The sequence below is a fragment of the Ambystoma mexicanum genome, chromosome 11 (genome assembly GCF_040938575.1).
Source record: "Ambystoma mexicanum isolate Mex_15411 chromosome 11, UKY_AmexF1_1, whole genome shotgun sequence".
Classification (NCBI taxonomy): domain Eukaryota; kingdom Metazoa; phylum Chordata; class Amphibia; order Caudata; family Ambystomatidae; genus Ambystoma; species Ambystoma mexicanum.
Window position 1 is genome coordinate 828,067,088 of NC_090934.1, and position 15,652 is coordinate 828,082,739.

Sequence of the window (15,652 nt, forward strand, 5' to 3'; positions counted from 1 at the left end):
ATGGAAGATTTAGTGGGCTGTTGTTTTTGCTGATATGAGTTGTGCCAGAAATGTGCCTGTCTTCTGACCTTGACCATATTATTTAACCAGGTTGGACCGATGTAAGTATTGGACTTCACGAAGAGCGTTTGCCTGTAATTCATCTAGCTCCTTTGTGATGTCAGCCAATATGTCATTGCCACCCGTCTCATGAAATTAGTGTTTTAGTTATTTCACTTTAAATTCATTAGCCTCCAACTCAGCTTTAATCAGCCTCAATATACCCACCTCTTTGCCTAAGCAGATCCCTCAAATATGACATTTAAAGGTTTCCCACAGTGTCCCCAGAGAGTCCACACTGCCGCTATTGATGGTGAAAAAGGCAAGTATTTCAGCTCGTACCTCATTGTGAAAAATATCGTCCCGAATGAAACCGATTTAAAACATCAAACTGCACCTTGTTATGCCACCTCTCGGGATATGGCATTCCAACATCACTGGAGAATGATGTGACAAAGTTCTTATTAAGATTTCACGAGTTCCTACGTGTACTGTCAATTGCCTAGAAGCCAGAATTAGATCTATACGGGAAGCCATATGGTGTACCCAAGAATGGAATGTGTGTTCGAGCTGTTTGGCATGTTGTTTATGCCATACATCAGTTAAATTATATAGGGCACAAATATCAAGTACTTTCTGACTAGTTTTTGACTGCTGATGAAACCCCGCCATTAGATCTGTCCAGTTCTTCATGCAGGGCCATGTTAAAGTCACCCCCTCAAAGAATCAACGAGTCTGTCATTGAAGACAGGTGTGAAGTGATCCAGTCATAAAACCCTGACTCGAAGGTATTTGGAGCATGTGTATTAGGTAGCAAGACCTTAACCCCTTCTATGTATTCAGTTAGTGACAGGGCTCTACCCTCTTGATCTTTGCTGATCTCTAGTAGGCGAAACCTGAGACAACTATGAATGAGATTGGTCACCACTCGTGCTTACGATGAATACGATGAGTAATACCTATAGCACTCCCGCTATGCTGCCCATTAAGCCAGTCAGGTGAGTCTCCTGGAGGAATGCTTTTATACTGTGCCGCCTCATGTACAAAAGTACTTTCTGGACCTTGACTCTGCGGTTATCTACACGCTCCTGTATGTTCCAGGTGACCATCTTAAATTTTGTTTTCATGTTTGGTCCGCCTCTACCTGTCTTCACACGGGATGCCAGTTTACGCAGATCACACACCTTAAGGGGTATATGATAACTAAAAATTGCCCCTTTAAGGAAAAGGCTAAGCCCCCCACAGTGGAATGCATTAGAGGTTGCATGTTGAAGGATACTCTGAATAGCATAAACAATCTCACAATAAATGGCATCCACCCCCACCCACAGTCCCCCTCCCTGCTGAACAACAACCCCAAACTAGACCGTAAATCCCCCATACCCACCCCCCTAACAAACATTGTTGGCACACACACAGGGCACTCGTACCTCTACCCAGCCCTGACCCCACTGAACTATCACTGTCGATTCCCGGCAGTACAACAAACCCCCTGCATGGACCCAAAGACAGTACCCTCAATAAAGCAACCAAAGGCTCCATATACTTCACCAATGTATCTGGTCACCAATGCACCAACAGAAACTGTCCAGTGTCAAATATGATTTTGGGATGACCCTGCAGATTCATCTTCAAGATTCAGCTGTGGGTCCTACCTCTAGGCCTATTTTTGGGGAGTCTGTCTAGAAATACCCTGGCCTCCTCTGGTGAAACAAAAAAGTGTGCCTTCCCAGGATATTGAATACTGAGTTTGGCTGGAAACAGCATAGCATATTATGTGTCAAGATCCTGGAGCCTGCGCTTTACTCCATTGAAAGTGCTTCTCACCACCTGCACAGATGCTGAAAAATCTGGGAAAATCTACAATTGATCCCCATCGAAGGAGACATTGCCCTTTTCCCTAGACAGCCAGAATCGTGTCTCGATCCTTATAATTAAGGACTTGTGCAATTATAGGATGTGGCAGGGGCCCACAGATGGGGTGCAAGGCTAGGATTCTGTGAGCTCTTTCCACAATGAACATTGGTGAAAGTTCATCCTTGCCAGAGTGTTATGCACATTTTTTCAATGAAGTCCTCAATTTGACCCAGCCCTGTTGTTCCCAGATCTCAACCAGGCATATATTTGTGTGCCATGCTCGGCCATCTAAATCTTAATTTTTAGCAGTGATTGATTTAAGTGGCGTTACTAGGGCTGCTAGCCTGGTTGGAATGGTCGCTGCCGCATCTTCAAGCCCGGATATTCTGTTCTCCACCTGATCCAATATAGCACCATGTTTGTCCATCCTTAGTTGTATAAAATCCACCTAGGCATCAAGGGCGCCTAGTTTAGTGTCCAGTTTCCCTATACCCTCTTTGAGCTGAAGCAGGATTTACCTAATGTCTATGTCTGCATCCTCCATTGTCTCCACTGCGCCTTTGGACCTCCCAGATGGGCTAGAGGATCTTTCTGGGGCCTTGGTCCTTTTCCCAGCTGACTGCCCATTGAATGACAGGGTGCGTTGGTTCTTGTTTCCTTTGCCCATCTTGTTGCACCAGCTCCCCAAACAGGTCCTCCCCAGCATCCACGCCGGGGTGCTCCTCACAGAGGCCTGACTTCACTCTACCATCAGCTTGTGCAGATATATAGGGCCCGGAGCTGGCAAACCCGATGCCTCACCCAGATTCCGCTATCACCCGCAGGACCGAACCTTCCAATGTGCAGCTAACCACTGATCCATCTTTAAATGGACATTAGCTCAACAGAATTCTCCTTAACTGCTCTTCTGTCTCATTTCCAATATGCATCCATTATCCAGGCACACAACTCATGTGCACAGCTATTGAAATAAATGTTTCATGGGCAGCAGTAAACAGGCCTCTCAAATTCTGAATGGTTGATTGAGGAGGAAACGATCATTGCTGCTTTGGCAAGAGTGAATGTGCTGCTAGCGCGGCCGGGCTGTGTCCGTGCAAACCGCTAGGACTCACATGTTTCCTGCAGACAGGCCGAAGCCCTCCAGTTCTCCGTCTGTAAGTCGTGCTACCCGCGCTTCAATCGTCAATGGGAGGCGGTCTCCGCACTACTCGCTCACGGCTTCAAAAGCAGGTGGTGCAGGGAGCAACCCCTGCCGTTAAGTCTGCGTTGCGAGGAACACCAGATCACATGGTTTCTGGCAGCCACACAGGCCCACTCCTCTGTAGGCAACCTTATTTAATATCTGTCACTCAGTGCACCGCCAGACAACACCCGGGCGTCCTCCAGCTGCCGCACCTTGTCATGGGCCATTCAGGTCTGATCCTCGCACCTCCTCCAGCCCTGCCTGCGACCATGCACTTATCGGCTCCTTCCGATCTCCAGCAGTACATTCTGCCCTGCCAACGCCAGGTTCTTCAGACCATGTTTGCTGCACTGCTAAAAACGTGTGCTCAACTGCTTCTCCACTCGGCTGTTCGGATCGAAACGCAGTCCAACCGTTCTTCACGTGTAGAGGCTCAGTACCCAGCATTAATGGGGTTGTAGCCACACAGGAACTGTAAGATTATGACCAGGATATATTGGCCGGGAGCAGAGCTCACACCATAGCTTCTGCGCTGCTTCGGCTCTCGAGCACCCCCGCCCATCTGTACATTGATGATGAGACTACACTGCATTCACAGGTGCTATATAGCAAATGGAATTTAGGGTGGATTAATTGGAGTAAGTGGAGACATGAGTGCAGCATTTGGAAAAGACCTTATGAACAAGTTGTGCTTTCGCCGGATTTCAAGAAAGGGATGCTGCCAAATACTACTTCAATATGATCGGACCATGGTTCAGGAACGTTGGCTCTAAAGAAAAGAAAGTGGTTCTGTTTGGCCACATCAATCTAGTAGAATTAAAAGCAATGCAACAACAATTACCATGTACCATGATTCATAAAGGCATTCCCCAGGTGAGTTAAGCCAGGTGAGGGCCACACACCTACCTCCTATAGATTTGAAGGACTGGTACTGAGGAGAACTAGCATATGACTGGAAGACTGGACAGAAGGGTGGCATCAGCTGCTGAATAAAGCGAGACTAGCAAAATGGAGACTGAGGGCACAGAATCTGTTAACAATTAAGCGCAAGCATGTCTAGTCAGTGCCTCCAAAATGACACTGACCCCCAAAGCACTGAGTGTTGAGGGGATGGGCTACTTCAGTTTTCTCACCAGAAAAAGCCCCTTGTCAGGTGGGGAATACAATGTTCAGTTCCCATCATATTGAAATGGGTGGCCCCACTGTTTTTAATGAAAACGTTTGTGAAACTGGGACACTTCACGGTAGAGTTGGCTGTACTGGGAAAACGTCACGATATCTGAAGTACCTCAAGGTTCAAGCACTCTGTTATTTAGGTACTTTTATTTGAGCTCCTGATTGATGGGAAAATAGGGTCCCAAATATTTTCAAGTTCTGAAATGTGAATTCAATGAAAATGTATCTTAATTTGCATAATTAACATGTCTAAAACATGTCTAAATGCATGTCCCCATGCATAAAACATGTCTCGCCCCCGTTATGGAATGCTACATAAAATGGGCTACACCTGAAATATGAATTCATTTGTAAGCATGGTTTATTCAGTAGAGGCAACTGCTTATCAAAGTATCATTTTCTTCATCTTATTTTGTTATGCGTTTTTGAGAATGCACTGCAGGTCACCAAGTAAGCTGATTTAGTGTGTGGTCGAAGCGCATGGGTAAGGGGGAGGCACAAGTTAGAGTTAGGGGCTCAAAGAGTTTCCTTTCTTCAGAAATTGGGGGATTAGACCGGTTGAATTAATCGTGTGTATCATTTTCGCACTACAGAACACATTTTTGCCATTTATAATTTGATCAAATATGCATTTCTTATTAGAAATAAGTTGTCAATTGATGTGCTTCATTGCGCTTGTTCATTAGCTCGGATGTTCTGAAGGAAACATAACCATTGTATGCCTATTTCTGTCTTCTTATGGAATTGTAATGATATTGCATGTGTATGTTTTTCTTTTCTTGTACTTTCATGGAATTTGGTTCAATTGCTGAAATGAAGTCTAAACTCAACTGAATAAAAACCTAAACTTAACGAGTTTGGATGGGGTTTTTGCAGTGAGACGAAACTGGGGAGTCGTCATCAGTATTCTACACTCTACCTGACCTGGTTGTAGGTGGAGAGAATGTGGGAGAGAGTTCCACAGGGAGATGGGTCGATAATGAGAGACTACCTCTACATTATTTGCACTCATGATTGCCAGTACATTTTGAGAGGTTGATTTTAGACACATCGACAGCACGTAATGCCTGAAGAGTTAGGCAAGATAAACCCATAGCAGAGGAGTATAAAGATTTTCAGTCCAGGCACAGGTGTCTTGAACTGAATGTGTTGTGTCACTGGGCAGTGGATTGCCTTGAGTGCAGGGGAGGTCTGTTTGTCTCACTTGAGACAATGTATGGGTTAGTGCAGCAAGGGATTTTGGTGTTCTCAGACTCTCACAGTGTAATACAGCTGTGTATACAGTGAAAAAGGCGACAGGGGGATCATGGTGTTTTATTCAGGACTTGCACCCTATGAACAACATTGCTGAAGCAGAGTTCCCATTAGTTCCCAATCTAGCGACAATATTATGTAGCATTCCGCTGTAAGCTACTCATTTCATGGTAATAGACCTGAAGATTTTTTTTTTCTATCCCACTTCATGAGGAATAAAGGACCTGACATCCTTTCTATCTAGAAATAAGAAGTGGAAACATATGGTCGTGAAGTGCCAAGCATACACCAGGGGGTAACGTGAGCTCCCATGGCAATGAAGCCGCAGACACAAAAGCATAGTGAGCCGCATATTTTACAGAAATAAATGTGTTTGACACACCACCCAATCAACACATACGCGCTTAGCATGATATTGCAAGAAGGATATAGTTCATTACTGTTTACTGAAATAGTGGAGTTTCAGGGGCGAGCACTAGCAGAGGAGAAAGAGCTATGGATAAGCAGAGGGTGTTCAATATCCCCCACAGATGCACTGTGGCGACAAGAAAGCTGGTGATTCCCTGAGCATTGCTGCAGATTGCGCTCACACAGCTGCACTATCCTACTCATCTTAGTAAAGATGTTTTTGCAGCCCAAATTGGGGAAGATTGGTTCTCTCCCACTATGGCAGAATGTATCACCCATTTATGAGCAAGTACAGAGTATGTAAAAAATGTAATGCAGGTCACACATTCCGTGTAGTGCGAGGAGCAATACCGTGCCGTAATGGGCCTTTCCAACATCTCCACATAGATAACTTAGACATGACCCAAGTTTGCAAGGGGTACAGGCACATGAGCATGGTGGTATTCCCTTTTCTCGCTGGATCAAAGCAGCTCTGTGTTCACACACAATGCTTTCAGTGCAGCAAAATTCCTCCTCAGAGAGGTTTTCCCATGATGGGGGGTCTGCGAGGACTTAAGTTCAGACAATGGACTTCAATTTGTAAATGAAGTGTTCAAGCACATCGCAACCCTGGTGGGGATTGAGCATATGTTTTCCTGCACTTATCACCCGCAAGCAAATAGGTTTGTGAACGCCTCAATGGCTTGCTCAAAGAAAAGAACACCAACATAAAAATAACCCTATAAAAGGAGTGGCTCCATTGCCTATCCTTAGCCTTGTTCGCATTGTGTAATCAACCTGGATCCAAACACCATTTAACTCCTCATGAGGCGGTGAAAGGATGACACATGCGACTCCTGCTTGCTTCACCCACTAGAGCGTTGACAGATGTCCAAAGTACAGCCACTATTCTGGGTGATGAAATGCGTGGATATCTTGCTTCAATGATGGCTAGTGCTTCTTTTATTTCTCAACAGGTACAGTCCCAGTGGGGAAGGTCGAAGAATGATGAGGAAGCCAATGTACCTGTAAAAAAGTATGAAATGCTTAGGCAACCACCCCTTTATCTGGGAGACTGAGTGCTCCTGCGAAATTTTGTTTAGTCCTGGTGTAATCTCAGGTTCGAAGGGCCTTTCACCGTAGAGCAAGTGACGTTGGTAGGGAAAAAGGCCTGGAATTACCTTGGCGATGTCAAGCCCTTCAGAGGTGAGACTCCCTTGGCCCAACACATAGATGATTTGGTGCAAGAAGAAGAGCAAGAAGAAGGAAAAGAAGAAACAAAGTGGCAAATTCAAACACAATCAAAGTGCAGAGCTAGACAAGAACACATTGAAAAGCCAGATTAGGCACACTGTCTTTTCCTCAGACTAGGTAATCATCGTAAATGTTTAGACTGATTTTGACAAATCATTTTCTGCCTGCACAACTGCTGAAGAGCACTTGTACAACTTGTAGCATTCTCCGGACAAATGATACCACCTTAAGGGTTCTTTTATGCTTTCCTCCTCTATTGAGCCCATAATTTTCCAGCCCTGTCAAGAGGGGACACACCTGTTATTATTTTACTAAACAGCCCAAAAGTATTTTTTGTTTGAGAAAGATTGTTTCTTGCTGCATTAGCATAGTTTTACCGCAAGAGAGCCTTTTTTGTCCTGTCCTGTAATAACAATGAACATCAAAGGGTTTTGCAAGCTGTTTTGTGGGCTGTATGGACAAAACAGGGGGCATACAACCTTACAAGATATGAAATCCATGGCGAGAATGATTGTGTTGATATTTTCTGCATACTGCTGTCTCTATCGCTTTACACTCTTTGCATTACAAAAGGTTGCATTGTCTCACGCACACGCTGAAGTACATGTTAACACAACCCCCATTCCTGTTATTACTGAAGCAATATCTGGGCGAGGAAACAGTGCTGCCCGATAGGTAAAAAGACTCAGGTAAATCGCAGACATAGACTTTGAAAAATGTAAATGCATATCTAGTTGATTCGGCCCATATGTCCAACTACGTATGGTATCAGCATATGACCACAGTGAGGAGGGAGACAACGAAGGAGAGCTGCTATGTGTGCTCTCTCATCCCCTACGCCAGAGATTCCAGAACATTCATAGCTACATAAATCGCAAATACCAGAGCACAATGCCTTATGCACTAATCGGTCTGCACAACACGAGGCTGATTTCAAGGAAGATGGGCCACGCTAAGATGGATGTCGCAGAAGACGTTCGTGTATGAAGATAGCTATATCAAGACTCAAGAAATTATAGATGACTATTGAAACAAAGACAAGACAATAGAGTACATTCTGGATGGCCAAAACAAAGGAGAGGCCAGAATAGTGACACAAAAGGAGTTACAGTGCCCAAAGACAGGATAAAAGAAGATAGGAGGGATGCCAGGGTGCTTGGAGAGACCTCAGCTGATGGTATACAGACACGTATTTGCAGGAGAATGAGGGAAGGAATAGAGGGTGGGAAGCAAAGCCCATGCACTCTTAACAGTTCCAGTAGAAGTAGTGAAGAAGGAAAATTACCATTGCCTCAAGGAATGGGCAGCAAGTGCAAAGCTGCTTAAATGGGCAGAGAAGGAAGCAGGTCCTAGGCCAATAATACTGCTCACGAATGCTTCCTTGTTTTTCCAGAACGATGGCCAAATGAAGGTTGGAGAGAACAAAGGTTTCAAATGAAGATCGAAGATACCAGGTATGAGGGTTTGGGCCTCTGGGTCCAAGGAATACATGCAACTACTGCCAAACTGGGAAGGAATATGCTCACTTTTTCAACTGAACACACCTGCATTAGTAGGGCCTCGAAAAGACATACAAGTCGTATGGTTCCCCAAAATGAACACACTACAGGAAGAAGAGATCTCTTGAGCCGACAAGATTAAAGAGGGGACACTACATATCATCAAAGATGGAAGACACATTGGACACAATACCAACAGAGCACAGGCTGTTCAGCCGAACTGAAATTATCTTTGCATCAGTAGTTCCAGGAGTTCAGTCCAATGTGAATACCAAATGGATCCAGATCACAAGATGGGAACTGTTGCAGACAATAAACACAACTGTCAAGAGGTTCAATGCTATCAAAGAATTGTTGAGAGCTGTCAGACTGATGACTCTACATAATGGATATATTCTGGATCACCTTATAGCCATGGAAGGAGGCATGTGCACCAAGATCGGGCCATCTTGCTGCACATACATGCCCTTCCACAATGGAGAAAATGGGACACTCACTCAGACAATCATGCAATTATCAGACATACATGCCAAGATGGAGGCTGTGACAAACCCCATAGGAGATGATGAAGATTGGCAGGCATACATCTTTTCCTGGATACCATAATGGATGGCTAGCGGACTGATGGTACCCATAGTCTGTGTACTCATATTATTCACCTTCAGTGTTATTAGAGTAGCTATAACGCAATGCAAGAAGACTACCAAAAAGGCAATAGGGTTGAAAATATTACTGGATGTAGAGACAAAAACAGTTTTAGAGACAGTTTTAGAGACACAGGGGGCCTCATTACGGGTCGGGCGGTCTGGAAATAACAGTGGCGGTAAACCCGCCGCCACTGTCAATTCCAGACCGCCCAATCTCGAGTCCTGCAGGCGGGAGGTGGCGTTCCCGCCAGGTCTGACCTGGCAGGTTTAACATCGCCCGCCTGCAGGCGGACGTGGAAACACCAGCACCTATGGGACTCAATGGGAATGGGGATTTACCGAATTCCGCCTCTGGAATTCCCGGGACACCAGGGTCGTAATGCCCTGGTAATTCCGGGAGTCACGGAGGTGGAAAGGTAACACGAGTCCGGCTGTAACCGAGCCGGAAAAATGGCTGGTTGCCACCGGACTCGTAATGAGGTCTACAGTCTTTTGATGTATTGCAATCACACCTGAAGCAGCGCCCTCTGTTACCTGCAGGCATAAAGTTCTAATTTCCCCCAGATCTACGCAACTATTGGGGAAGATGGGTATGGTGGAAGCCTCATGAAGACTGCTGCTATATTACCTGGAGTTAGACGAACAAGTGAGATATCACAGACACCTGAGAGGAGTGGCAAAAGTATGGATTCCAAAGGCGCACATGAATGTGGTCGATCAATTTACTAGAGGGGGGATAGAAGAGGGAGACCAAAACATGGCCTTTGTTGGCCTATCCCACTCTCATATCGATGGCAGAAAAGCAAAAGGTGTTAATCATGCCTGTGTCCCTCCGCCCATCTTTGATGTATTACAGATGCGAGAAACGCTACTCACTTAGGCAACCATATAGACACCACCCTGATGACAGAGCTGAAGAGATACAGCTGCAATTAATGGAACAGGTTGACAGACTGTGGCCTCAAAGAAGCTGATGACGTCATGACTGACACTTTGACATATATGCGTTAGACATGAAGCACATAGGCATTCCTGCATGAAGTTATGCAGACACTTTAGATCGATTGCTGATAGACACAAAGAACATGCTTATGACTCACTTAGATAGAAGACGCATACACACTTTCGCTGATCAGAAACCGTAAGTTGTATGCACATACATATGAACTGCTTGTTGACGTTTAAATGCAACTAACATTGGTGGCCATGGAAAGCAAGATTCAAGCCGCAACTACATTGGAATGGATGGAAGGACCAGAATGGACTTCGAGAATACAGAGATAAACTGACAGGCTGATCTCGCTGAAACATGCAGACCGGGTTTCCAGTGGAGCCCTGTACACAGCCTTGCCAAGGACACAGAGAGAACAAAAGTGACAAGTCAGCAAAAGGGATGAGACAGCTGCATGAAATATTAACTGAAAATCCTCATAATTGCATGCAAGATCAATTAATTCTCTGGTCCCTAAGTACATGATCTGAACTGGCAAGACACAGCCTAGTCATTTGAGCCAGGCTGAGATGGCTGTTGCCATCGAACTGAATGTAAGATGATACAAAGAAATATCAGGTTTAAAGCTGGATGCTCTATCTCAAGGCCTAGGAGATCGGAGAGGGTAACATGTTGAGAACATGCAACACCTTCTGAGCCATTCCCAGTACCTTGGGTAGTTTCACTTGGCCTGGTAACTTTCCAAAGCTCCAAGGCTGAGAAGACTCTCTTTACCCAATCACTATCCACTTTCGACATTAAGCTCATACAGTGTTGCATCTTTCTTTCACCACACACTAACCTGTAAATATTTTACTCGCCACATTTAGAGGTTGTCTCAGGAGGAGCCACCAGACACGTTTTACCCAAGTGCCACTTATAGAATGTGTATATAGTTTACCTTACTAACCAACCCTGAGTTTTCTGGGATGTAAATTCATTTTGTGACATCCTATATTAACAAAACTGGACGGCAGGCTCCAGACCAGAGAGCGAGTGTGGAGAGTGTTCAATTGTTCATTCTTCAATCCCTGTCATTTAATTTTTAATAAAGGCAGTAAAACATTGTCCTATGACTCGATCTTCCATTTTTTGGTGCAGGAAATGTCCTCAGCCCAGTTCCTCTTGCATGTAATTGGGGAGATTGCTAACGATCCTCTATGCCTCTTATTGAACATACTTACATTATAAGCCATGCACCGCCATCATTTGTGAAATTCTCACTTGCCTGAGAGATTTTGCATTTAAATGCTAGCTACTTAAATTATTTTCCAGGTGCTGACATCACGAGATAAGTACTGATAACCTAGCCATATATTACCATCACCGGGGATTCTCATAACATGACATGTGTTTGCATTATGATCCAGGTATTTGTATTTCTCTCATATGCCCAGGAGGCATTCACGTCATATGATATGTATTGTACATTACATGCTCTCTTTCAGCATCACATACCAGGCACCAACACCTCAATGCAATTACTGCCATCAAATTGCCATATAATGGGAACAGGTGAAGGGAAGAGCAGGGATGCTGCTTTTCTCTTTCACTACTATCAGTGCAGTGCTCCTGCTATCTCTCTCCTTGGCCCCTCAGACATCGGAAGAGGGTCCTGAAGCAGGCTGTGGCAGGGGGCAGCAGGAGCTCATCGTTGTGATATGTGATTTATAACGCACTTAATACCCAGAGGTTTGTTTCTATGCACGGACCCAGGGATTGAACCGGTGTTGCTGCACATCGTCTTGCTTAAGAAGGAAACACATTGCCCCCTGAGCTATCCTCCCGGTGTCCCCTGTGATAGTGTTTAGCCTTCACATAGAATGTTGCTCATTACAGAGCAAGGTGCACAAGACAGGAACCCATAGTTTCGCTGTCCTGTTTTCTACTCTGGAAAGTTCTAATGTATTATCTGCGCCCCACGTCCTAGTATGACTTGGACATTAGGGAAAGCTCTCCGCAAGCAGAGTCTTCCATGGAAAGAAGTGTTTAGTCAATCACCTCTTTACAAAGATTTTAGAAGGAGCAGACACGCTGCGTAAGTGGAGGAGAGCAACTCTCAGACTGGTAGGATGCTATGTATTCCTGCAGGAGAGCTGAAGGATGTGAAATGCAGTGGAGGCATACACCCAATGTGATATGGTGTGTCGTCCTTTTCATCAATCATGCTCCCCTCACTTGCATTCATTTTACCTGCCTCTGGGTGGTGCTAACATCTCACCTAGGACCCAAAGCTAAAAAGGAAATCATTTCCTAGAAAAAAAAGGTCGAAGAGGCTTCACAAGGGCCTGCGATGCAATAAAGGAACCGGGACAAGAGGAGAGGTGTCGGAGGTGTTCCTCTTGTAATGAAGCAAGGTGCACGGCTGCACGCTCCGGGAGAACTGTGGGATTCATGACCTGGCGCCTGCATCCACTGTGAGGAGCTAAACTCGGTCCTAGTTATATCGCAGTGTCAAGTATTAGTGGCTTCTCTTGCATCAAAAACATGTGCAAATATAATCGACTTGAGAAATCCTGCAGAAAAAGCATCGGCATTTGTTTTCAGTGGCCTGGTGAACAGATTCCAAAAACGTCACTCAAACATCGTGCACAGAAATGTAACGGTTTGACCTGCGCTCAGCTGCTGAACGAATTACCTGGAAGCCACCCGGAAGTATTTCTGAATGAAATAGCATATGATCCCCAGCGGCAGCAGGGAAATGAGGAACACGGGTGTGACGTATGCAATGACTGCCAGGGCGGATACACACAGCAGGGTGGAGCGGCTAAGGCATTCCAAGGTGGCCGGAATATGCTGAAACCAGAGAACGAAAAACAAACAAAAGACACATGTCACCATGATTTGCATTCACATTTGTAGTAGCATTCAACACAGTAAAATCAACACTGCAAACATCAGGCCATTATTATGGAGTGTGTCCCTCTCCAGAGAACTTCCACGATAATTACTGTGCTCAAAAGCAAGGATGTCTTTCTTAGTTGATTTGTTTGCATTCGTTATAATTGCCACACAAATCCCATATTTCCACAGAGTGCGAGGTTACTACAAAACTGTACACACTATTGCAGGAGCCAAACCGTGTGAAATGGGCTGAGCTGCAAAGACGGCTGTTAATTCAGAAGAATACATGCCTCTTTGATACATTTGAGTGGAGCCACTGGCAGATGCATGTGCTCAGGACAGAGTAAGCTTAGTTATGAGTTTCACCCACAAATAAAAAAATAAAAAATCTGAAGTTTCTGCAGTGAAAACAATGGGAAAAGATGCAGCGCAAACTATGGAAATCAAATATTCTAAGAATGCAAAGAGTTTACCACAGACACACGTAGGCTCCTTAACAAAAAATAAAGCATGTCAATCATTCTACAAAACAGGAATACCATGCAGAACCCTTACAAGACTACACTACGCCTGGCCAGGTGTGGTGGAGTTACTGGGCATGCAATCCACAAAGAGTCCCTTCAAGGCTGTGACATACACCCCCGGTGCCCCTGTGGTGCAGGGCACTGCCAAACAGCTGCATATGCCCCCCTCTGTAATCTAAGTCCCGAAGGCCTCTCCAGTGGCATGCTGGGTGCAAACCACATTGTAAAACATGCCTTGCTCACTGCTGGGCGGGAAAACGTTTTTTTTCTTCCCCATTGGATATACAATGCTCATTATATTATTATGTGACATGCACCCAGGGGGCTTTTGAAAACTGCCGATCAGAGTGTTAGGATAGTAATTTGGTCAAGACAGTTTTGTAGAAATATAGTCACTAATTACAACCCTTTTTTCACAAAGAGAAAACAGCGATGGATTTCACAGAAAGAATCCTTGTTCCTTAACCAAAATAGGCCCTTAGCGTCCCTTTTTCCAAAACACACACAAGCCAAATCACCCACGAAGTTGACTCATTGTATGAGGTATCACATGGACGCTCGACCACTCTTACGGCTTGATTCACAGAAGCGATTTATAATGGCACAAAAAACGCTCTGTGAATCAGACCCCAAGATTTAGTCTCAAGAAAGCTTTCCAATATACTTAGGAAAACTATCATGCTAGCGAACAGACAGATGGGACAACGAATGCTGGAGCACGAGGACAAAAGAAGAAGGTGTCCTTTAGAAATACATTGTTTAGCTCGAGCAACAGCAGCATGATTGGCGATGGCTCCTCTAATCGTGGGAAGTACAACTGCCGTAAACCGAATAGAGGTAACAACTTTCGTGGCAGGAACAATGTCAACCGCGGGCACCAAGGGGGTAACCAAAGTGGAAGTGGCAATAGTCAAACTTTTTAAGAGAGAAGCCTGAAAGCCCGGGATTTGGAACCATGCATAACGAGGAGTATGCAGGCATTGTGGTGAACCTGTCTGAATACCAGCCCACCACAGAAGAAATGAGAGTTCTCGAGAGAGAGGAATGGGCTTTGTCCCTACCAACTTCAACTTACACAATCCCTCCTGGTTCTGTCAGGAATTTCATACATTCATGACAAAGATCAATCTTCATCAATTTGTCCAAGACAAAACATACAAACCAGAAGTATCTGACTCAGGGTTACAAAATAAATCACATTTTTGTGTACCAACTGGTGCACAAAGTGCTGAGGCACTTGTGTTCCAGCACCGGGTTCTCCACGTTGGAAAAACAACCAAAAGGGAAACTTGCATTTCCTAACACCAGTCATGGAGAAAATGAAGCAATGAGGAGATTGCTAAACAATAGAAAAATTGTTATCCGGACGGCGGATAAGGGAGGAGCTATAGTGCTTTTGAATCAAGAAAATTATGTGAGTGAATGTAACTGCCAACTATTAGAACTGGCGTGTTACGAACCTTTAAAAGTAGATCCCACTATGAGACTGGAAAACTTGATCTCACTTAAAGTTACCAAAGCGGAAGAAAGAGGGTGGATCACGCAGAGGGAAGCTGACTTTCTGATGAAGGATAAACCCCAGATCCCCCAATTTTACATACTCCCAAAAATTCATAAGTCACTGATCTCCCCAGCAGGTAGACCGATCGTTTCAGGAGTTAATTCAGTCCTTGAACCCTTATCGTGCTTTGCGGATAAAGTCCTCCAACCGCTGGTAAGAAAAATGGCATCCCACATTTTGGACACAATACAAATAATCACTGAAGTAGAAGGTGTAGAATTCGATCCTCAGACCGAAATGCTACTGGGATTAGATGTGGTCGCGCTCTACACTTGCATTAATCAGAAAGCCTCACTAGCAGTGGAGTAACTTTGCTAAATATGTTGGGAGTGACATGACATCTGAAGAAAAGGTGCCCCAGCCAAATGAATGGGGACAAAATGGTGTGCCATGAAAGTTGGGGGGGCCCAAACACCCCCGTCCCCCCCTAAAATTA

At 44.8% G+C, this 15,652-nt stretch overlaps 1 protein-coding gene across 1 annotated transcript in view; it reads right to left on the reverse strand.

Annotated features, from left to right (window-relative positions):
• Window positions 1–15,652, reverse strand: part of ABCC8 (ATP binding cassette subfamily C member 8) — a 1,583,626-nt gene that overhangs the window by 270,492 nt on the left and 1,297,482 nt on the right. Inside the window, exon 30 of the mRNA XM_069623778.1 lies at window positions 12,926–13,083. Coding sequence (XP_069479879.1) covers window positions 12,926–13,083 — 158 coding nt within the window. The remainder of the gene's footprint in view (window positions 1–12,925; window positions 13,084–15,652) is intronic.